Below are 23,399 nucleotides of genomic sequence, written 5' to 3'. Positions count from 1 at the left end.
TGCTCTCAGGCTCCTCTGCCCCAAGCGCTGGCCTCTCACCTTCGCCGGCCGCTCCTTGGGGCCCTGGATACCCCTCCTTCTGCTGATGCCCATTTTGGGGCCCCAGCCTCCTGAGAGCCAGGGTCCTGGCCTGGGGAGGAAGCAGGGAGGAGGAGGCTGTAGGAACAGGTGGTATTTGGAGACTAATTAATATTTGTGAATAATAACACGTGCCCAAGAGAAACAAATCAATTTGTGTTTGCATATTCATGAGGAGGCCTCGGAATGATCCCAGATGTTCTCCAGCCAGGGAACCAACCCCCCCGCCCCCGCATGTCTGGTGTCACATGATCTCTCCTGGGGGGCCCCCCATTGAGACTGGCATGGGTGGTTGGTTGGGCCACATGGCGGTGATGTAGCCTCTGTGTAACAGGCCTTTCCGTGACGTTTGTATCCGCATCCTGTGGCTTGATGTGGGGCCTGCTCCTTCCTTTTCCCTCAGAGCAGTGATTCCCAGGCTCTTCAATTTCACAAACCAGTACAGTTTCCAAAAGTACTTGGGGGCCAGACATGGGGTTGGCAAAATTTTTTATCTTGCCAAGTAAGGACATTATTAAAAAAACAACTAGTATCTGCTATCACCATCACTTCCTACAAGAAAGGACATTTTAACACCAAGGACGTAATTTCAGAATAAAGGACAGTTCTTCCCAAGAAGGGGCAGTTGGCAGCTTTACACTGATGTAGCAAAGAAAAAGGGTATATTAAAACCATTCTGAGTGTAGAAAAATGGCATTTGATGATATTGTACAATATCGTTCAGTATGGAATTGTTTTCCTACCCTAGTGTATCAGTTGGTAGAACCAATGGTCCGCAGTGCGATTCAGAGGCGAGATGAGCGTGCAAGTGCTCAGGCCGTGTTTTCATCTGGGCTGTTGAGAGCCCAGACTCACCCAGCCGTGGGCGGAAGTGGACGCTCTGCTCTTAACGCTGTTGCACTGAATTCAGAAGGTTCTCAGCTACCCCAGCAAGGCTAGCGTTGGTCCACCTCGCTGCTCCCCTCCCCACAGGTGACCCTGAGCACTCTGGGGTGGGGGCAGGGCCAGCGTCTAGACGGAGGCCAGACCCAGGAGCCAGGACTCCTCCTATGCGGGGCCCTGGAGCTGGGAGTGCCCTGCGCTGCCTGACACCGGGGCAGGCTGTGTGCCCAGAGTCTGGGGCGGAGGCAGCTTGCTCACACCAGGAGCTGGTGAGGGAGAGGCCCTGGCCCGAACAGCTCTGTGGTTGCCGGAGTAGTTCCCTGAGAATGTGTCCATGTCTGTGTGTCCCCGCGTCTCCCCGTCTCTCTGGGTGTCCTCTGTCCGCGGACCACTGGGAAGAGCTCTCTGGGAGGGAATGTCATTGTTTTCAACTTCTTCACCTCTCTCTGTCCTACTTTCTGCATCTGAACAGTATCCTAGGCACTCAAGACCCAGATACACAGGAGGACCCTGGGGTCCCCAAGTCACGGCCCCTTGTCTTTGTCACAGTGGGGGTGGGGTTACCAGCAGCAAGCCCAGTTTCTCTGACACCAATGGGCAGAATCTCATCCAAGAGTGTACCACATGATGTCTGCTCTGGAATTAACACCCCCTTGATGGCTGTACTGGGGACTGACACCCCATGATGTGTATAACAGGGTTATTCCTCTATCATAACATACCCCTATAACGTCCATTGGGCAGCTGCATCCCCATGATGTCTGTCTACACTCACATGATGTCTGGACAGGACTGCTACACTTCCATGATGGGAGGTGCACTGCCATGATTACTGTACCAAGGCAGCTACAGGGGATTATGCCTCAGTGATCATTGTACAGGGGAGTTACACCCCATGATGATTGTGCTGTGCAGTTGTACCTCCATAACGTCTCTTCTCTGTAGTTTCATCCCCTTTACATCCATACCAGGGAGCTATGTCCCCCATGGTGTGTGTTCCTGAGGGTTATGCCCCCATGATGTCTGCACTGGGAGGAGGGTTCACACCCTGACTGCTTGTACCCGGGAGTGAAACCTCTGTGAATATTGTATTGTTGTTGCACCCTATGATGTCTGTACTAGTCCCCTCTGCCTCTGTCCTTTGGTGTAACACACCACTGATATGTGTACCAGGAGCCGCAGGATGGTTGTATCAAGGGGCCATACCCCCATGACACCCTGGCCAGGCAGTTCACCACCTGATGTCTGCTGGGAAGTTGAATTCTATCGTTGGTCACACTGCTGCATGACAGTGCCATGATGACCAAGCCCAGACAGACAGGACCTTAGTGATGCATGTCCTCCATCCCAAGTTGGCCGTATGGGGCATGGTGCTGGGGACTTCCTCTCTCCTGGTCTCGCCACACTGAGCGGAAGCCCAGGCATGGTGTGACTGGGGCTGGATGCCCACCATGCTGCTTCAGTGTGCTTGCTTTTGCTGCTCAGCCTGTCTCAGACTTTCAGTGAGATCTTGGGACAAGGGACATCTCCCACCCTTTCCCCTTTGTGTTCAGCCCCTACCTCACTTCACAGTTGTACCTGCTTTGTCCCAGCACCTTTGCTCACCTCCTGCCCTCTGATCTTATGACCTTCGACTGTCCCAGTTGAGACTAGGGTCTAATTTCCAGGGAGGAGCAGAGCCATCTTTGGGCCCTGCCTCTTCCTGTTCACCAGCCCTGTCACCTCCTTGCAAATATTCTTATCGTTGTGGGTCAGCTGGCACCTGGGTCTGATCCCCACTCTCCCACCAGAATCCGTAGGTACCACTGTGGGGCCCCCAGATGTGTTCGCTGTCACTCACTCCCCTTCTGCGCCCTGTTGTGTCTCCAGAGCATTAATGAGGGGCTTTGTGCACCAGCCCCTGGCCCAGAGCAAGGTGTGAGCAGAGCTGGTGGGCACTGGCACAGATCCCCCAGAAGCCTCCTGAAAGGGAGCCATGGGAGAGAGACCCTTGGGAGCTCGCCACCGGGGCTGGAGAGTGATAGCAGTGTATGTGTACCGTCTGGTGTGGCCATGCTGAGGGCTCCACATTGGTGCTGGGCGGAGGGGGCGGCGGGGGCACACCTGCCTGAGGAGCCCTGTAAGCAAAGGCTTGGGGGCATTCAGGCAATCCTGAATGGTCTTCCCCATGCCCAGGTTCCTGGCTCAGCCCGGATGGCAGTTGTGAGCAAGTGCACCCCACCCCTTGATATGCTCTGGGCCACTGGGGCAAGGGCCGAGGAGGTGTGAGGTCGACTCTTAGGGTCCAGCACCCCCAGTCCTGGCCACTAGGGCCTCCCTGTGGTTTCCTGTGGAGTGGGAAGGTGCCATGGGAATTGGGTAGGATGAGGGTAACCAGGCGGGGCGGGTGCAACGTGTCCAGAGCACGTCCTGGCGAGCCCGGATGGGTTGTGGCTTTGGCTCCAAGCCTCTGATACCTGGATCTTGTCTGCCACGACCAAGGCTGTGCTGTGAGGCTTGTGCCCAGTGTGCGGGCTCTGCTGGGGAGAGGAGGGGCAACAGGAGACCCCAGGGACTCTGGAGTCCCTGGCCTCTGTGGGTCTGCTAACTGCTCCGTCTCGGTCTTGCTTTGTTTGGTTTCTGTCTCCACCTGTGTGTCTCTGTGTCTCTCAGACCCCGTTTCCCTGTCCCAGTCCCCTTATGGAGGCAAGCTGGAAATTCTAGGTCTGGAACGGAACATCCCTATACATCCTCTCGTCTCAGTAGTCCCTGCCCCCTACTCAGGTTTAGAGAATGACCTGGGGGCCCCTTGTACTCTCTCCCTACAGTGTGACTGGTGGGTTATCCTTGGAGTCACTAGGGGATCGATGAGGAGCCTGGGTTTTCACAGGGGTCGGAAGGTCTGGGTGGTCATTGCACAGTCCAAGGAGGGGGTATCTGTTGGACTAGGCTCTGGGTGGTCAACGATGATGAGTGGTAGTCTTGGTGGTGAGTGGGGGCCAGGAGGTGGCATGTGGGCAATAAGACATTGGTGGGTACCAGCTAATTGGCTCTGCCCTTCTCTCTGTCACAGGTTGATTGTCCTGGACTGTGGCTGGCTGTGGTGCTGGAGCCCTGGATGGCCCCTGAGCCAGCCTCAGGGAGGACGATGGTGCCCCTCGTGCCCGCACTCGTGATGCTTGGTTTGGTGGCGGGTGCCCATGGCGACAGTAAGTCTGACCTCTCAAGGCATGGGATCTCCCAGATGGAAAGGTGCATTCCTCCCAGCAGGACTCTGGAAGAGGGGACGAGGCCAGCCACTAGGAGAGACAGGATGGCTAGATATACCTCCAGACCTTCTGTCCTAGAGAGACCCCCCCCCTTACTTGGAGACCCCCCCCTCCAAGTAATACTCCGGCCCCGTTCTTCCTTGGATCATCCTGTGGAATACCCGCATGTCTCTTAAGGTGCTCCAGGGTGGGGCATGTCTGAGTGTGACCCTGTTTATGGGGGGAGGTGAGACATGTCCAGGATTCGTGTGGTCATCAGTGATGTGCTCAGGCGTGTGCTGCGTCCACCACTGTGGACCTGTGCAGAAGGCACAGTGTGGGCCATGTCGGTGTTGGTGTGGGAATGGGAGGCTGCACACAGGAACATGTATGAACATGGGAGTGGGATGCCAGAGGTGTCCCCAGCTCCAGGGAAAGATGGGAAGGCGAGCCACCATAGCCCTTCCCCTGGGCCAGACCTGTGTGTAGACACTGAGCACTTCCTTCCCCTCCCCACTTCAAGGCAGAGGGGCACCCCCCTCCCCCAGCCCCGCAGCCCTGAGAATGGGGGAAGATTGCACTTGGCCACAGGAAGCTGGGCTCCAGCGCCCCTCTCTGTGTATGGGGGGAGATGGGATTGTCCCCTGCCCAGATCCAACTCCGAACTTTGGTCCCTTTCCTGCCGCCCTTCCCCCTGCCTGGCACTGCAAGACTGGCCGCAGCCCGCCCCGTTGCCATGGTTACCACTGCTTGGTTACCGGTGGGAGGCGGGGCACAGGGCAGATTTAGCCAATCTGCACACTGAGGGGGAGGGGCGAGGTCGGAGCCAAGGTCCCTGGGGAACAGAGCTGTTCCCATCCTGTCCGGAGCCCAGAGGTGGCAAAGGGCCAACCTGGGGGTCAGCGCAGGGGTCAGCAGGCCATAGGGTTCCCCCACCCTCCTTTCCCTGTGTCTGGGAGCAGAGCTCTCTTCTTGCCCCACCCAAACCCTTTCTCCTAATGGCTCATTAATTATTCAGGACCAGATCCTGGAGGAGGTGGGCCTGGAGTGCCCCGCCCTTTGTCCTCCAGGTTGGGTGGGGCCAGTAGAGCAAGGAGAAGGAGAGGGCATTCCTCCCGGGGCGCAGGGTGAGGGGTAATAGGAGCCTTGAGGTGCGGGTGATGAGAGGGCTGGGCTAGCAGGAGCAGGGAGGGGTTAGGGGGTGCGAGTGATCTCCAGCCTGGTTGGGGCTGCTGGGAGAGAGCTTGAGCCTGCAGGGGCAGGCTGGGGTAGAAGTCACTGGGTGGGACTGACAATGGCACGGAGGCGAAGGCTTGTGAGAGCCAGCCCTTGGACCCTGAAGTCCTGGCCTTGCTCCCCCACCCTCACTCTGGACGCTCTTAGGGCCTTCAAATGGGAGCTTGAGAGCAGAGGGAGGACCACCCGGCTGGGCTTTTGGAGACAGTACATCCTGGGAGCATAACTGTCTTCCCTCCTACTCAGACCTAACATGCTGGAACCTGTACCCTCACCCTCATCCTCCCAGACCTGCCTGTCTTTCTGTGTTCTCTCTCCTGGTGAATGGCTTTCCCACCCACCCAGCCACCCAAGTCAGAAACCTGGGCCTCCTCCCAGCCTCCTCCCTCTCTCATACCCACATCTAATCCATCACCAAGTGCCGCTGTTTCTCCCTTCTGAATATCTTTGGAATGCATCCACCTCTCTCTCTGCTGCCCTCACCCAAGCCATGCTCGGCTCTTGCTGGGGCTTTTGCAGGCAGCAACCTCCTAGTGGCTTCCCTGTCTCCAGTCTCTGTCCTCACCGTCCAGTCTCTGTTCCATGGTAGGAGTCATGTTGCAAAATGAAAGCCTGATCATGTCGCCCCTCAATTTAAAATCCCTCACTCTCTTCCCCTGTCGCCTTTAGGATCAAGCCTTGGGGTCCAGGCCCTGCATCTTTAAGTCTCTTGCAACCTCATCCATCACCTGCCCCACCCCACGCCCCCCGCCGTGCTGACTTCTCAGTTGCTCCCATGCTCCCAGGCCTCTGTTCCTTCTGTTTCCTCTGATAGGAACCCTCTTCCCCATCCCCTTCACCTGATGAGTTCCCACTCACCTGGAGCCATCACCTCCTCTAGGAGCCTGGGTCATGTGCTGTTCCCCTGCTCTCCTGGGCACCTGTAACTGCTTCAGGTCTGTCTGTCCCATTGGACTGTGAGTCCTGAGGGGTCAGACCATTGTCCAGTTCAGGGCCTGGAGTGTGGTAGATGAGTGAGTGTAGGGGTGGAGTCAGGCCTGAACCCCTAGTAGGACTCAGGGGGCAGGACAGAACAATTTTTAGAGCAGAGGCCAAGAACCTCCGTGCTGGTCCCTCAAGGACCGAAGACCAGGGTCTTGAAGGTAGGAACCAGCTGGAGATGCCGAAATAGGTGAGTTGGGCTCTGCTCCCAGGCAGAGAGCCACAGGAGAGGGGCATGGCCTGGGGGCTGTGATGACCTGACCCCAGGAACACTGCACATACGTTTGGATCTGTGCCCCACATCATGGCCAGGCTTGGGCTGGGCCTGGGAGACTGCTAGCTGGGGCGAGTAGTCAACGTGGACAGAGCTGCTGCAAAAGGTAGGGCAGGCGCCCCAGAGAATTGACGGCTGGAGCAGTGGAGCGCAGAGCGGACAAATGTGTTTCTATAGGCCTCTTAATGAGACAAATGAATGGGGGCCCTGGCCTCTGAGGGGAGTGCAGGGAAGGGGGGGTGGAGAAGCAGCTGCCAAGGGTTAGCCCAGAGGCCCCAGCATCAATGCCTAGTCAGCTTCGACGGGGACCTGGGCACGTGGGGCTCGGCGGCTCCCCCATCTGGGGCTCATGGCTTCTCACGAGGGAGGCTCGTGGGGCCAGAGGTGGTCCTGAGCAGGAAGAGGTTTCTGCTGATCTGCTGTGTGCATGTCAGGTGCTCGGTGGGAAGAATCCACACAGGCCTGCCTTCGGAGCCCGCAGTGTGGGTTACTACAGCGTCCACTGTGCTGGAGTGGTGCTGACACAGAGGTAGTGACCTAAGCATCATGGGGGGGAGGTGTAGGGGGCTTCCTAGAAAACAGGAGCCCTGAAGGTTGAGTGGGCATTTGCTAATGGGGGCTGTTGCCTGATGAGATGAGATTAGGGGGAAGAAGGAGGAACGGGCCTGGGCTTCTCCCTGGAGCCCATGGGAGGACCATGATGAGGACCATCTCCCTTTTGTCCCCAGACAGCTTAGCACAGTCCAGTTACTTGGAATCATAAGAGCCCAGAGCAGGATGCCTGATGGCTAGGAGTGTAGGTAGGGGCAGAGGCCTAAGTAGCTGAGGATGTATCCGTCGTATCACTGCCCCCACCCAGCCTGGGGAGCTGGAACATGGCAGGGTGCTGCATGCAGTTCTGCTTTGCCCTCCTCTTCATCCTTGGGGAGGCAGGACCTGGTGGCCCAGCTAGACTCTGCCCTCCATGGAACTTCCGGCAGGTTGCTTTCTCTCTCAGGGCCTGTTTTCCTATTGCACAATGAGGATAATCACTTCTACCTGGAAAGGTTAACTGAGGTCACATGTTCAAGGCACCTGGCACTTAGTATGTGCTCCCTCCATCCTAGGCCATGACCTGGGGCTCCCAGCGTGTCCCCTGGGAAACCAGGGTTTTCTCTGAGTGGGCTTCCCTCCCAGGGATGCCAGGAGTGGTCACAGGAGCCAGCATTAATGAGTCCCCAGCTCATCAGACTGTTCAGGGCCTGAGAAACCCGCCTCCCTCCCCTGCCTCACCGCCCCTTGCTGCTGCGTGTATGTGTGCTCTGCAGGGAAGGCACAAAATAGGTGGCTCAGTTTAGCTGGACCCTGGGAGGTGTGGGGGGCCCCCCACCCCAACCCCTGCCCAGGCCAGCCCACTAGTTTCCTTTCTTAGGCCACTCCCTCCTACTTTGCATGGGCTTAGCTATCTGCGCATGTCCAGGGCATGCCCCTGGGGGCTGCTGCCCAAAGACCTGTGCAGCCCACGACCTCCATGTGCTAGGGGAGGGGAGGTGGACCCACATCCTGGTGGGGCAAAAAGCCCCTCCGGACACGTGGTCTTCAGAAGTTCTGTTCAGATCCTCCCCGAACACTAGCTCTGGGTCTGTACTGGGCAAAGTGGTCAAGTCACCTGATTTTGCCTGCCTGCCTGGGGACCTGACCGGTCACTGTGGCCCACAGGCTGCGGGACGCAGAGCAGGCTCCCACAGGCTTGAGAGTAGGGTGCACAGGAGGGGCAGGGCACGCACGAAGGCAAGGGGGTGCCCACAGACCTGGGTGGGTGACGCGGCCACGGGGCCTAAGCTGTGTCCTGCACGGTGCTTGGCCTGTGGCAGGTGCTTTTTTTTTTTTTTTGAAAGAGTCAAGAAAGCCTGGATAAGTTAGCAGGAGTGAGTGTGGGGAAGGGAGCGGGGAGACAAATGTCAGCACAGGGTTGGTGCTCCCCAAAAGTCCACCTGGTGAAGAGAGGCGAGGGCTTGGCAGTGCTGTGAGAAGAGAGGTACCCACCCGTGGGGGTGAATGGGCTGAGTGAAATGAGGGGTGGGTCTGTTGGAGGGGAGGTCCTGCCCCCTAGGCTGCCCTGGGCCCGCGTGCTGCCAATCTTGCCAGAGCCTGGTGGGTGGGTGGGCTGGGCAGGGCTCTGGCCCCTCTCCAGCCTCTGGGGCGGGTGGTGGGGTCCACCTCCTTGATGGCCCCAGGCCTTGGGCGCCATCCAGCCTCTTCTGTACTCAGGCCTTCCCCTTCCTCTCTCTCTCTCTCCCTCCCTCCCTCCCTCCCTCCCTCCCTCCCTCCCTCCCTCCCTCCCTCCCTCCCTCCCTCCCTCTCTCTCTCTCTCTCTCTCTCTCTCTCTCTCTCTCTCTCTCTCTCTCTCCTTCTCCCTCTCCCTCTCCCTCCCTCTCTCCCTCTCTCTCTCTCCCTCTTCCCTCTCTCTCCCTCCCTCTCTCTCTCTCTCTCTCTCTCTCTCTCTCTCTCTCTCTTTCTGTCTCTCTCTCTCCCCCCACCCCCATACCTGGCTACCTCCCCAGCTTCTGGTTCTTTGTTTGGCGTGGAGGCCCTGCCCCCAGGCACTCTCACCCGGCCATTCTGGTTCAGCAGGTTCCAGCCTCTGATTTCTGCAGCTGACACGTTGAGGCAGGAGTTTCACCCGGGGCTTCTCTCCCCAGCGGGCAGCAGGGGCTCCCCAGTGTGATGTGTGAGGGGCCGAGGTCTCCATCCTCTGCAGGTCTTCCCTTGTGGTCAGGTCACCTTCACTTGCCTGCCCCACCCCCCTGTACCAGGAATGGGGTCGGGCACTGGGACAGGGGAGAAGCAAGGCAGGCGTGGTATCTGCCCTATTCAGGGTTATTGTTCTCTGTCGGGAAGCAGCCATGAATTAAATACTCCTCCAAAGTGTGGAGAAAGTAATAACCTCACACATATACATAACAAACCATAAGCCAGTGCTGTGAGAGAGGTGCCGGGAGTCTCCAGAGAGCCTAAAACCCAGAACTGAGCTAGTGGAGGTGGGGGCCACATCAGGGGGACCAGGGAAGGTTTTCTGAGGAAATGATGTTTAAATTGAGATCAGAAAGGTGAATAAGAGGTAGTGGGTAAAGAGGTAGTCTAAGAGCTTTGTGGCAGAAGGAACAGCTTATGCAAAGGCCCTGAGGCACAGGGGGCATTGCTTATCCAGTGGACGGGAAGCCAGGGCTCTGGTGGGTGTGAAGGGCTGGGGTGAGACCTGGCAGGGCTCCAGGTCTGAACTCCATCATGACGGGAGTTTAAATCTTGGGATATAAATCTTGGGAGGCCTTTAGAGGGTTTTGATCAGGGAAGAGCCTGCTGCTTCAGTCTGGCTGCTGAATAGAGACTAGGGACGCAGCTGGTTAGGTTGGTGGAGTGTCCAGTCGAGAGAGGGTGATGGCAGTGTAGAAGGAGAGCAGGGAGCTGCTGTCTGGAGGTGTGGGGGAGGGGCGTGCAGTGTGCAGGGGGATGGGCAGAAGACTCTTCCCCACCCCCAAGTCGGGCAGGGGCGTCCTATCTGAGAGGATCTCACTGAGTGGACAGGCTCTGCAGACAACTGCAGACTGGGAGAGTCCGGAACCTCCTTCAGAGGACAGTCGGGGCAAGGCTGAGGCAAACTGAGGCTTACTGAACCTTTGTGATGTCCCCATACCCCTCGGGCCCCCAGCAGGTTTGTGTGTTTCCCCAATAAGGCTGCCCTCGCCCCCTCTGGGTATTCCAAGAGCAGTCAGGTAGGTCCCTGGGTCTCCTTCCTCCAGGGAGGCCCTGGGTGCTGTAGGATGTGCTTAGGATTTGGAATCCTGGATCAAACCCTAGCTCTACTCCAGATCAGTCTGTGATTTGTCTGTTGTTTAACCTTCTGAGCCTCCATTTCCCCATCTCTCAAACGGGGGTGATAATACTATTGATGCTAAGGAGGGTGATGACTGCCCACAGGCAAGGTCCACCACGTGTGCAGCCTGTGCAAGCAGCCTGCAGACATCATCACATTTCGTCTGCACCGATCCCTATCGCTAGCACCATTTTGCAGATGAGGCTCAGAGATGGTGAGTGACTTTCTTAATAATTACATAAAACCTTCAGAGCCCACTGGACCCTGGGGTGCTCGGTAAGATGGGCCCCTCTCTGCTCCCTGCAAGGCTGAGCCCTCCCAGCTCTGTGTACCTGCAGCTGTCACTCCCAACCCTGGTGGTCCCCCAGACCCTTCCCTCCTCAGAGACTCTGCCCCATTGCTGTCCCTCTTCTCTCCACTGGATCAGCACCTTCTCCCTCTGCTGGCTCCTTCCCATCAGCATTAAATAAATAAATAATTATCTTTCACATCTTAGGAAAAAGAGAAACAAGAATAGGAATTTCCTTGGTGGTCCAGTGGTAGAGAATCCACCTTGCACTGCAGCAGACGCAGGTTCTATCCCTGGTCAGGGAACTAAGATTCCCAGATGCCGCGGGACAGCTATGCCCCTGTGACACAATTACAGAGCTCGCGTGCCCTGGAGCCTGTGCGCCACAACTAGTGAGAGAAAACCCGCATGCCACAACCAGACAGAAGCCCACACACCACACGAAGATCCCGCATGCCTCAACAGAGATCCTGTGTGCCGCAACTAAGACCCAGCACAGCCAAAAATAAATTAAATAAATAATAAATAAATCTTGGGAAAAAAAAAAAGAAAAGAAACAAGAATGTAAAAACCTCCCTTCAACCCATCTTCCATTCCAGGTGCCATCTTCTCCTCTTTATCTTCCCCATCACAGCCAATCTTTTTTTTTTGACTGCGTTGGGTCTTTGTTGCTGTGTGTGGGCTTTCTCTAGTTGCAGGCGAGCAGGGGCTACTCGTCGTTGCGGTGCACAATGGGCTTCTCATTTTGGTGGCTTCTCTTGTTGTGGAGCACAGGCTCTAGGCATGCAGGCTTCTGTAGTTGTGGCACACAGGCTCAGTAATTGTGGCTCTCAGGCTCTAGAGCACAGGCTCAGTACTTGTGGTGCACGGGCTTAGTTGCTCCACAGCATGTGGGGATCTTCCCGGACCAGGGATCAAACCCGTGTTCCCCTGCATTGGCAGGTGGGTTCTTAACCACTGCACCACCAGGGAAGTCCCCAGTCTTCTTTAGTCACTGTACTCTGCCCTCCACTTCTTCACCTCTTGCTCCTTGACCTTCCTTGGTCTGACTTTGGCCCCTGCCACCCCACTGACTCTGCTCTTCGCAAGGCCCCCAACTATACCAATGTGAACTGTTTCTGGCAGGTGTCTTGGAGTCATATAGGCTTGAATTCAAATCTCAGATGTGCCGCTTATTGGATGTGTGACCTTCGGCTAGTGACTTGACCTCTCTGTGCCTCTAAACTGGGGATAACAACAGTGAAGGACTATATGAGATAAAGTACCTGGTGCAGAGTGGGATTATCATCATTGAACAAACATGTTTTTGTTCCAGAGACCAGACCAGGTCTGGGCTCATCAGCATTGAGCAGGTGATCTGAAATGTCATTTCTCATGGTATCAGCCTTCTTGGAGCTATTCATAGGTCTGATTAATAGGAAATGGATCCGCTATCAGGATTAGCAAGGCATTTCTACATCTTAATGAAGGCCGGGTTTCCAGGGTCTTGTGACCCTGGGTGGTGGGATTCCAGGTTGGCCCTGGTGTGTGTATCAAGGTGATGTGGGTGGGCATGGCAGTACAGTGTCCAAGCCCCCTCTCTTCTCCCCCTCCCCCTGCCTCTCTGTGGACATTTTGGGGAGATGTCCAGGCCATCGGAAGGCAATAACCCAGCCAGTGGGAGCCAGGTGGGGAGGGCAGATTTACAGGACAGCATTCACCTGGGAAGACATCCAGAGATACTTAGGAGGTGGAATGTCTAGGCCTTCAGGACTGATGGTGTGTGGGGGCCGGGGAGAGGTGGAGTCACAGTTTCTGGCTTGAGCCTTGTGGTAGATGGAGGTACCATCACCCTGGTGGAGAGCAGTGGGGAGGGACGTGTCCAGGGGAGATGCTAGGGCTGTTCCCAGCAGCTCTCAGCATAACATTGTCCTAGAGCTTGGAGTTGATGGGGGGGATGGGAGACAGAAGAGTGCAGCAGTTAAAGTATGGACTCCAGACTCAGTCGCCTGGGTTCAAATCTTGGCTCTGCCACTAACCAGCTGTCATGTTAGGCAAATCCTTTAACCTCTGTGTGTCTTGACTTCCTTCTCTATAAGCACAGGTAAGTGTAGCACCAAGCTCATGTGCTCACAGCTCTTTGAAGAGTGCCTGGCACATAGGAAGCACTGCATAAGGGTTAGGCGTTGCTACTGTTATTTCCTCTATAGATCCTTCTTGCCCCCCACCCCATTCCTGCCCCGTGTAGTACAGGCCATGTCGGCAGTGACCATGCCATGACTTGGTGTCTCTATCTCTCCAGGCAAACCTGTCTTCATTAAGGTCCCTGAGGACCAGACTGGGCTGTCAGGAGGGGTGGCCTCCTTCGTGTGCCAAGCCACAGGGGAACCCAAGCCGCGCATCACATGGATGAAGAAGGGGAAGAAAGTCAGCTCCCAGCGCTTCGAGGTACGGTCTCGGGTGGGAAGGGGCAGGCAGGGCTCCAGGTCTGCCTATTCTGGGGTCTGGTCCTACCTCACCTGCTCTTGGTCTCCCTCCTTGGGGACCTTTTGGCAGTGAGAGGATGGCTGACCCTGAGCAGGCCTCTGTGTCCTGAGCAGGCTGTGACCACGTGTCTGTCCTGCGGCAGGTAATTGAGTTTGACGACGGGGCAGGGTCCGTGCTGCGAATCCAGCCATTGCGGGTGCAGCGAGATGAAGCCATCTATGAGTGCACGGCCACCAACAGTCTGGGAGAGATCAACACTAGTGCCAAGCTTTCAGTGCTCGAAGGTACATGCTGCGGAAGGATGGGGCCTGGTGGGTGCGGAGACTGATGCAGGGATCAGCCAGCCATCCAGGCCCGTCCCCACCGTGGGCTGGGGTGTTTTTATGGAAAGGAAAACTACTGGCCATCCTGGGGTCAGCGAAGGTCAGTGGTGGGCAGGGACGGTCACTGGATTTTTGGTTTGTGCCAAAGCCCGCTGTGTGCCTCGTGTCTTTGTGTTCTGCAGAGCTGGGATGTTGCTCGGTGGGTCTGGGGACTGACTTGAGGTGTGGGGCTGCAGCTACATATCTCTTGGGGTACATGACTCGTGGAAGTGGATGTGATTTTCATGTGGAACCTGGCAGTAGGCTTCAGAGAGGTGTGTTCCCAGTCACCATTACGAGCAAGGGCCCTAGGCTGGAGGCTAGGGCTCTGTATGTGGACTTTAATGACTTCTCTCACTCCTCGGCTCCTCCATTCATTCACAGACACTCCCTAATGCTGCCTTGTGTCCTGAGAGTTATCTGGCCCGGTCCTGCCCTTGAGACTTCAGTCTCCAATAAATCCTGCAGGTGTGGCCCAGGGGACTGGGGGGCAGGGTGCAGCGTAGAAGGGCGCTGTGGTCTGAGTCCTGGGGACAAGTGGGAGTTGGGTTGGGGGCCTCGGCAGGGGAATAGCATCAGCATGTGCCAAGGCCCAGAGGCAGGAGAGAATGGTGCTTTCAAGGAACTCTGAGTGGTTCCGTTTGGTTTTGGGGTGGGGGGGTCACTGGAGGACACAGAGAAACGGGAAAGAGTAATTCAGCATGAGCCTGGAGAGACTGGAGGGCAGATGACATAGGACCAGGTTGAGAAATGAACACTTTCCTGGGGACATAGGAAGCCACAAATAGAGAGTGACACGATCGCCCCACCCCACCCCAGCTATGATGGAGTCATCAGTCTGAATGTGTCTGCCTATATTTTCAAAATATGGCATTGATTGTTGCTTTTTTAAAAAAATTACAGTAACAATACCTGTTCACTGTTGAAAATTTGGTAAGTATAAAATAGCACATAGGAAAAAATAAAAATCATCTGTTTATCTTACCTCTACTATTAACTTTCGGTTATTTCCTTACAGTCCATTTTCTGTGCATGCATGATGTATGTAACAAAAACAGGATTACATTCTGCTCAGTGATTTGTGGACTGCTTTTTAAAAAAACATTTCATGAACATCATCCTTGCCATTTTTTTCTGCATCATTATTTTTAATGGCTGTGGGCAGGTGTCACACGCAAGTACCCTAATTTATTTAGCCACTCCCTTATTGTTGGACACATATGTTGTTTCCAGTTTTTTGCTTTTATAAATAAGGTGCTATATGCTTCCTTGCAGATAAGATGTGTTCACCTTCCTGATTATTTCCTTATTCTAGATGCATGGAAGTGGAATTGCTGGATCAAAGTGCACATGCGATTTTAAGCCTTTTCAGCATTTCCAGAAGACTGTGTCGGTTTACACTCCCACCAAACAGGGCATAAGAGGGCCTCTTTTCTGCTTATCCTCACCAGCAGTGGGAATTATCATTTAAAAAAGTCTTTGCCAAGTTAATAGGCAAAAAATGGCATCTCAATTTAATTTGCATTTCTTTGATTACAGAGCAGTTGAACATCTTTTGGTATTGGCCATTTTTACGTTGTGGCTTTATGTGTTCACACGCACGTCCATTCAGTAACTCCTTTGTGACTGTGTGTCTGCTGCGAGGCAGGGCAGGGCCCTCCAGCTTAGAGGGGCAGTGGAGGACAGTGGTTAAGAGCAGGGGCTCTCGACCACATACTCTCTCACCTTGTGACCTCAGGCAAGTAACCATGCCTCTGAACCTCATTTGCTCGATTTGTAAATAGGGACATACTACTTGCCACCCAAGCTGGTTGGGAGGATTAAATAGGAGTTAAGCACCTTGCCTGATTCCAGCATGAATGGTAGCTGCTATTGGGCTGGAAGCAGCACATCCCAAGGCCCAGACATGTGAGCTGGCTGTACCTGGCGTCTTTGCTGCCTGGCATCATCTGGGTGATGCAGTCCCCACCATCCACTCCTATGGGGGCGGGGGCCCAGAGGACAGGCCCTGGGCCAAGATCCCTGATGGTTGAGTGCTTTCAGGGTGCTCCCTGCCACCCCTGACCTCAGTTTCCCCACCTATGACCTCAGGACAGGTATTTCAGCACTACCCTCCCTCCTGTTGCTGTCTGCCCCAGCAGGAGCCATCTGCCTTGCCCTGGCATTTGGGAGGTGGCTGAAGGGCCAGACTGTGGCTCCCACCCCAGAGGGCATCCGCCAGGCCCTCATATTAAGGGAAAGAGAGCCTTCTTATTAGTGTTGGAAGAAAAGTCCCCCCAAAGCCCCTACACCCCAATTTTGGCCCTTGCTCTCCCCAGGTCCTCTGTCGGCACTCTCCTATCCCCACCTCTGCCCCGGGCAGCTTTATCTTTCAAAGCGTTGAGGAGGATTGGGATGGTCTTGCAGGGGCTGAGGTGAGGAGGTTCAGACTTGCAGGGGTCTGTCCTTCTAGAGGGGCCTTCTTGGATGAGGGTTTCTCTAGCAGGGGTCTGGGGTCTTTTTGTGCTTCTCGGTGTGGGAGGTGTCTGATGAGGTTGGGAAGCGTGTAGGGCCCTACCCATGTGCCTGGCCCAGCTGAGGTGGAGCTGTGGGCCCGAATGAGCCCCTCCTGCTCCTGAAACACAGCACCCGCAAGATGAAATGCTGACTTACCATGTTGGTCTGCATAACCTTGACCGTCTGTCTGGCTCTGGGCATGGCAGAAAGGAGGGGAGTGGGAGGCCTCAAAGGTGCCAGGGGGCGGGGCCAGAGGAAAGCAGCCCCGCCCTGCCATGCCAGGCCTCCTGTGCTGGCCAGGGAAGCTGCGTGTGTGTAGGAGTTGGGTGAAAGTATGGTGTGACCACAGCTGTGGGCTGGGGCCAGAAGACAGCCAGGGTCACTCCTGGGAGGAGGGCTGGGGAGAGGATGAAGCCGGCTTGGGGGCTGGGAATAAAGGTTGAGTCCCTTACCCGCATCATAAACTGCATGTGGCTCACCACACACTGGGCTCTTCAGGGGAGTGGCCCAGGGCTCTCTGGGGTGACTTGGCTCAGGTGAGGGGTTGTTGCCTCCCAGGCCTACGAGTCCACGCCAAGCTCTCTGCCCTGTCTTGCTCTGTGCCATGCCCAGCTCCCCTCACACTCCAGGAGCACCCCACACCCCTCCCACTTCGTGGCCTTTGCAGCCAGCTCTCTGGGCAGGACTGCCACTCCCAGTGAGTCCCTACTGCCCTGTGATGCCCAGCCGGCTACTCCCCACCCCCTAGGCCCCGCTGGGTACCTGGTGGGGATACCCGGCACAAGCTGGCTGGGGGTGAGCCGCCCAGTGTTCCTGTCGGAGTGGTAATTGAAGCCATTAGCGCACCAGTCTCTCCCTCGCCGGGTAATGGCAGGAAAAGCTCTTCTCACGCCGCACTCTTGAGGCTGAATCACTCCCCCTCCAACCCACCCGCTGCCGCCACTGAGACAGGGAATCTGACATTTTCCCTCGCGAGGGAGGGGGAGTGGAGGGGGAGAGGAGACGGGCCTTGCTTCCTGGCCTTTCCCTCCAGGGTGTGGGCAAGCTGGGAGGGTCCTGGAGCTCGGTCTGGAGGTTGTGGATTCACGTGGGCCAGTGGGTTCCAGCCGGGCGGTACTGGTACTGTGGTCAGGAAAGCCCCAGAGGAGGCCAGACAGCAGAGGTATGGGCAGGGCCCTGGTGACTTGGGCAGGTTCTGGAAGGACCAAGAAGGAGGAGGAGAAGGGAAAGAGGGGCAAGGAGGAGGGAAGAGGCCGAGGAGCAGGGATAAGCCGTTTCTGACTTTGTGGTGGGCACCTGGCTCTGGGGACCCCGAGTGCAGGAGGCAGCATTAGCCTCGTGGTCATGGCTACAGCAGGTAGTGTGTACCCTGCGTGTGGTGAGTGCCCTGTGTGCTGTCTGTAAGGCAGTGTGTGTGAGGTGTGTGGTGTGGTGTTACAGTCTTAGGGGCTGTGTGTGCCTTATGGGTTGTATATAAAGCAGGGGACGTGCGTCTGGCTGCGTGTGTTTGTGTGTGTGTGCACGCGTGCCTGCACACGTGCTTGTGCGTACGCACATCAGACAGTGTGTGTGGGGTGTGGTGTGTACAGCAGGTGGTGTACACCTTATGGCCTGTGTCTGCGGCGGGGGGAGGGGTGTGCAGCAAGCAGCCTGGGCTGAGTGTGTGTGGTCAGTCTGGTGTTGTGGGAGGGCAGAGATGCTGTGTCTGGGCTCATTGTCTCCTGGACCCCACAGTCTCCCTGCTCGGAGCTGTCGGTCAGCCAGGACAGCTGGACAGAGATGGACGTGGGGCAGAGTGGTCAGGCTGAGCTGTTCTCAGTGCCTCAGAGAAGTGCACCTCAGCAGTTCCCCTGCAGCCAGTCCAGAAGGGAGGGGGCCCCAGATAGGGATCCTGCCCAGACCTTGGGACTCTCTCCTCTTCCTCTCCTCCCCTCATCGAGCCCAGGCTCCCTTTCACCTGTTCCCACCTGGCCTTGGTGTCTACTGACTGGCCAGGACCACACCACTCAGGCCACACAGGAATTCAGGTGCCCGCATGGAGTGCCTGGCCTTGCCCCCTTCGTTCCGTATAGGCCCTGCGGGAGGCCAGCTGTCAAGCATGTGGGGTCTTGACTGGGGGAGGTGGGCAGTCCATGCTGGGCCGGGACCCCCAGGTTCTGCAGCAGTTTTCACCCTGGTTTGGGGACTGTGGGATGATGGAGGCCCTTTTGAACCCCACCCGCAGCCCCTTTGGAAACAGCCCCAGGGACATGAGGGCTGATGAGCAACATATGACCCTGTCCTGCAGTCCTGGGCTGGCTGAACCTGGAGCGGGGCCAGTACAGAAGCTTGTGTTTTCAGGGTGGGTGGGCGTTTTCCCAGGGAGTCATCTCTCCCTGCACCACCCTCCTCCCTGCCCCTGGCCCAGGCCTGACTTAGGAGGGTGGGGAGTTTGGGTAAAGGGCTACCGGGCAGAGGATGACTCCTTAGGTGGCAGGATGTGCCCCCTTCCTGTTGCCTGCATACGTGTCTAGGTCATGGGCTTGTTTGAGGAAGCTGGGCCTGTCACCTCCCTGATCTGCATCCATGGAAGATGTCGAAGGAGCCCCAGCACCTAGAACCCGGGCCAGCTTCTGCTCCTCCCCTCGCAGCTGAGGCATGATCTAAGTGCTTCTGGCCCAGTGACTGTGGGATCTATGACCTGTCCTTCCACCCCCCACCCCCCCGACCCGCGCATTCAGAACCATGCAGATACAAGGCTCTGCAACCATTTCCTGGAGAGATCTGGGCCCCAGGCGTAGGGGTGGGAGAGGTGTCAGTAGGTGGGCACTGCCAGGAGGGTCTAGAAGATCAGACTCTGGGTTTCTTGGTATCTGGGATCCCCCATTTTTTTCTATTTCTGATTTGCGTTCAAGGTCCAAGTGGACTCCCTTCTGAATGGGTCCACTTGTGGCGTGGGCGGTACCCTGCCTCTTCTGTTAGCCATGGACAGTGGACACGTTCCCTGTGCCTAGCCTGCCCCTCCCACCCCTGTGGTCACGGGTGCTTACGTGGCCCTGCTGTGCCCATGGCTCCCTTGCCCACTGCCGTCTCCTCCAGCCTCAGGAACACAGCGGAGCCAGCACCTCCGGGAACAGCTAGCCAAGTTGGAGGTTTTAAATGCCCCTGTGTGTGTACCTTCCCCATCTCTGGTGAGGTGCCCCTCTCTCTGGTTGCCAGGGGAAAGAGGATTTTAATCAGGGGAATGACTTGATAAAATTTATGCTTCAGAAAGGTCCCTGGGGATACAGAGTGGGGTACAGGGACACCAGTGAGAGGCCGGGGCAGCACCAGGCAAGAGGTGGTAGTGGCCCAAACCCAGGCAGTGGGTAGGGAAGGAAGGGAGACTGGGTTTCATGCAGTTTATAGAGAGAGTAGTGGTCTGCCTGGCCACCTGTGGGACTGGGGAGGCGGGAGACTCGGGGTTGCTGGCTCTGGGCCAGGTAGATGGCAGTGCTACTTTCAAAGGTTCAGGTATGGGAGGAGGACCTGGTTTGAGGGGCAAGTTGATGAGTCCACTTAGAAATCTGTTGTATCGGGTGTGCGCAGGCATTAGAGGTAGGGGTGTCAAGAAAGACTGGCACTCTGGGGGACATCTGGAGATGCAGTTTTGAGGGTGGAGAAACGGCAAATCTTACGGAGCCAGAGCCAAGGGGGAGGAAGAGGGCCTGGATGGAGCCCCAGACGCTAGCTCTGCATGTTGGGAGGGGAGTTTGCATAGGAATCTGGTGAGGAAGGTGTCTGAGTGGTAGGGGTGAGTCTGTGGAAGTCAAGAGAAAAGTGTCTGGAAGGAGCAGGGAGGGGTGCTGTTGAGAGGTCAGGCAGGATGAACGATGAGACGTGTCTTTTGGACTTAGCTCCGTGGAGTCATGGTTGACCTTGGTGAGCACGCTGGCAGGAAGCCATGGGGGTGGCAGCTGGGCTGCAGGGACCTGAGGAGTGAGTGGGAGGCTGTCAGTGGTCTGGAGGGACTGGGCCTGAACCTAGGGGAGTAAAGGGATCAAAAGAATCATCCTGGAGTAGGACTGAGGTGGGGACCCCAGGAAGAGTTCGCTGTGGGTCAGGGCCCAGAAGCTGGAATGTGGAAAGGGTACAGGCCTGGGGACGGTCCCCAGGTTCACCTGGGTGTGTGTGGCTGGGAGGCCTCTCCAACCAGGTTGTGTAGAGCCCTGTGAGGTGCCAGGGAAGCCCTGGAGGTGGGGGACTGCAAGGGGGAGGCCTCCACTGCTTGGCTGTTCTCAGCTAGCTTGTGCTGCCGACAGGCCCCAAACAGCTCAGACTCAAAAACAAAACAGGCTTTTAAGATGCCAAGTTTGATGAAATCTGAGTGCTAAAAGAGGTGGGAGTTTTCTCTTAGAAAAAGCTGAAAATCAAGACTGAAAGCTGCGAAGGGAGCCCAAGGCTCCCCAGGCCCCCCTTACTGGCTGGAAGTCTGGGAGTGGGGTGGGGCTCTCTGGGAGAGTGTGTGAGCCTGTGGGTCTGAGGAGCCCTTCCCACCTGCTAGGGGGTGTCTTGGCCCTGACCTTGCTAAGGATGGAGCTGCCTCAGAGACAGGGCCTGAGGCAGCCTTGGTTTCCTTAGAGTGCCAGGAGGGCTGGGGGAACCAGCAGCCCTGCCACCCACGAGGTCCCCTCATGCGTCTCTGTCTGCGTTTCCCGGCTCTGTCCCTGCATGTGTCTCCAGGGACACGTGTGTCAGCATATGTGTTATCTCTGCACGTCTGCACATGTGTGTTTCTGCATCTCTGCGTGCTTTCCCTCTGGATCTGCTTGCATGAGTCTGTTTCCACAGGTGCTTGTCACTGCAGGTGCCCCTCCGCAGGCACATGTAGGTTTCTATTTTTGCACCTGTCTCTTTCTCCACGTGTATCTCTGTGGGTCCCTTGTTGTGCATGTATCTAGGTGTCTACGTTCAGAGAAGGGGTGAGGCCAGGCCCAACACTCAGGCACAGGGGAGGGGGTCAGGCCTACAGACGGTGCCACCCCAGGGAGCCTGTGTATGTGTGTGCCTATGTGTGCCTGCGTGCGCACAGACGCCAGGAAGCTGGGTAAACACGGGTGAGAAGTTCGTGCTGACAGACGGTGCCGCCCGCTCCGCGACCCCGCAAGGCGTCCCCCATCTGTCCACTTCCCTGGTGCAGCCCCCTCCCTCTGGCCCAGACTCCGCCTCAGGCATCCCAGGCTGAGCTGGACAAAGAGACCTGTGTGTGCTTTGTAGGGGGCCTCAGCAGCCCCCTCCCCCAGTCATTGCAGCCAGCCTAAGCTGAGCCCCTGTCCACCTCCACCCCAGCCACATCCATCAGGCCTTAGCTCCAAGCAGCCTCACCTTCCCACTGTCTCCCCGGACCACAGCCCTTACTCAGGCAGCCCCTCCCTCCCTTCCACCAGAAAGCTCTCCCTGCCTCTCCTGTTCAAGTGTTTCCTACTCTTGCATCTCCCTCCTCCTTCAGGAAGCCACCAAGATAGCAGGTGAGCTGTGGAGTTGAACTGATCCAGCTCCACTGCTGCTGTGGGGACCTCAGCCAAGCTCTTGCCCCCTCTGAGCCTTAGGCTTCCAACACCCATCCCCCAGCCCCCCCACACCCTGTCACCTTCCTCTGCCCAGTAGGGATAGCAGGGAAGAAGGGGTCAGGGTTCCCACTGCAGTATCTAAAGACCATCCCAATTCATGCACACGTGTGTACCCACCACAGGTACACAGACCTGTGCGGGCAGACGCTAGGAATGTGTGCGCCCTATATATGCATGCAGGCAGAATCCACAAACGGCTGTAGAGGCTCCCCAGTACCTCTGAGGTCTCCTAAAGTCCCCATGGGTTTCTCTTTCCTTCGCGGGGACCATTTTATCAGAGGTTAGATAGACCTCAGCCCCAGAGGCACAGACACTGCGGAAGTCTGGCACTGCGACTGCGAGGCAGGTGTAGGGACCTCCCGGCGCTGTGCACACTAACGGGGCAGCCCCCAGCTACGCGTCGGTTGAGCGTGAAAGAAGCTGGGCTTCCTGGGGTTGGGGAGTGGGGTCCTGAGAAGGGGCGCCGTGACTCCACCCAGGCGGGGGCGGGCGGGGGGGCAGCGGCTCGGGCCGCAAATGCGCGCCCCGCGTGGACACGGCATGTGCCGCCTTTCCGCCGAGGCGCAGAGTCTCCGACGTTGCCATAGTTACCGGCGGCCTGGAAGGGGGAGGGACCATTCCTCTCCTGGCGCTCCGCAGCCCCTCCACCCTCAGGACGGGTTTTGAGGGGATTCGGCGTGACCCGTATATGCGTGTGTTGGAACGTGGGTGCATTCCCGAGGGTGGCCATGTGTGGGGGACAGTCGTGTTCGTTTTGCAGTAAGTAAAAACGCTGCGGCGTGTGTGCAGGGGTCTGCAGCGGAGCTGCGGGCCTGAAGCCCAGCCGGCAGAGGGCGTGGTACGAGGGCAGGATGGTGGCTGGCTCCCCCAGGGCTACCCTGAGCCCTGCCGGAGCCGGCGCCCCTACCCTTACAGGCGTGGAGTCCCACCACCTGGTCTCATGCCAGCCCCACCTCGACTTAACTCTGTGACCTTGGGCAGGTTCCTAGATATCTCTACACCCCCATTCGCTCACGTACCTTACATAGTTTCGGTAAAATCATTTTGTAAAGCATTTTAACGCGGTACCCGGAACTAGTAAATGCTCCATAAACCTAACCTTTATCCCGCATATCTGGACCTCTGTTTTCCCGGTTGTTGATGGGTTTGGCGTGATCGTGCAACGTCAGCCTGAGGAATTTGCCCTGGTCCTTAGCCTGAGTGGTTCAGGCTACAGTGGCCCCAAGCTCCTGTGGTTCCTGGGTGGGGTGGGGGGTGGGGGGTGGGGGAGGTGGGAGTGAAGAGGATAAATGTCACAGTCTGATGGTGGGTCAGTTTACACCAACCTGGCCAGTGCTCAGCTTGTCCAGAAACACGCGGGCGCCGGTAATGGTTGCTGTCCTTGGCTATATTTGAATGTGCCCGAGGCCCCTGCGGGTGAGCGTAGAAGGAAGAGCCAACAGCAGGTCCATTCCCGAGGGGCTGGAGTCCTCCTGTGAGACACGCTTCCCTTCCCCAAGGTGCAGAACTGCAGCCTCTGACTTGTGCCTGGAAGCCTAGTTGGCACAAGGGACTGGCTTTTGGGTCCCGCTGTTTTATGGACAGCTCTTCACACACGCCGGTTTTCGGCTCTGGCTGTTGTGCCTGAGGGATGATCTGAGCCAAGGACAGAACCACTGAGGGCACGA

The 23,399-nt window shown here is 56.9% G+C and overlaps 1 protein-coding gene across 8 annotated transcripts in view; it reads left to right on the top strand.

The window, feature by feature from the left end:
• The window catches only part of PTPRF (protein tyrosine phosphatase receptor type F), an 86,916-nt gene that overhangs the window by 10,683 nt on the left and 52,834 nt on the right, over positions 1-23,399 (top strand). For all 8 annotated transcript variants that reach the window (XM_067009521.1, XM_059062928.2, XM_059062920.2 and 5 more), the window contains exons 3-5: positions 4,013-4,148; positions 13,102-13,247; positions 13,429-13,570. In XM_067009521.1, the coding sequence (XP_066865622.1) occupies positions 4,058-4,148; positions 13,102-13,247; positions 13,429-13,570 (379 nt within the window). In that variant the 5' untranslated portion in view covers positions 4,013-4,057. The remainder of the gene's footprint in view (positions 1-4,012; positions 4,149-13,101; positions 13,248-13,428; positions 13,571-23,399) is intronic.

The sequence above is a fragment of the Kogia breviceps genome, chromosome 1 (assembly GCF_026419965.1).
Source record: "Kogia breviceps isolate mKogBre1 chromosome 1, mKogBre1 haplotype 1, whole genome shotgun sequence".
In the NCBI taxonomy this organism is placed as follows: domain Eukaryota; kingdom Metazoa; phylum Chordata; class Mammalia; order Artiodactyla; family Physeteridae; genus Kogia; species Kogia breviceps.
The sequence above is the reverse complement of the archived record's forward strand: the minus strand, read 5'-3'. Positions and strand labels throughout refer to the sequence as shown.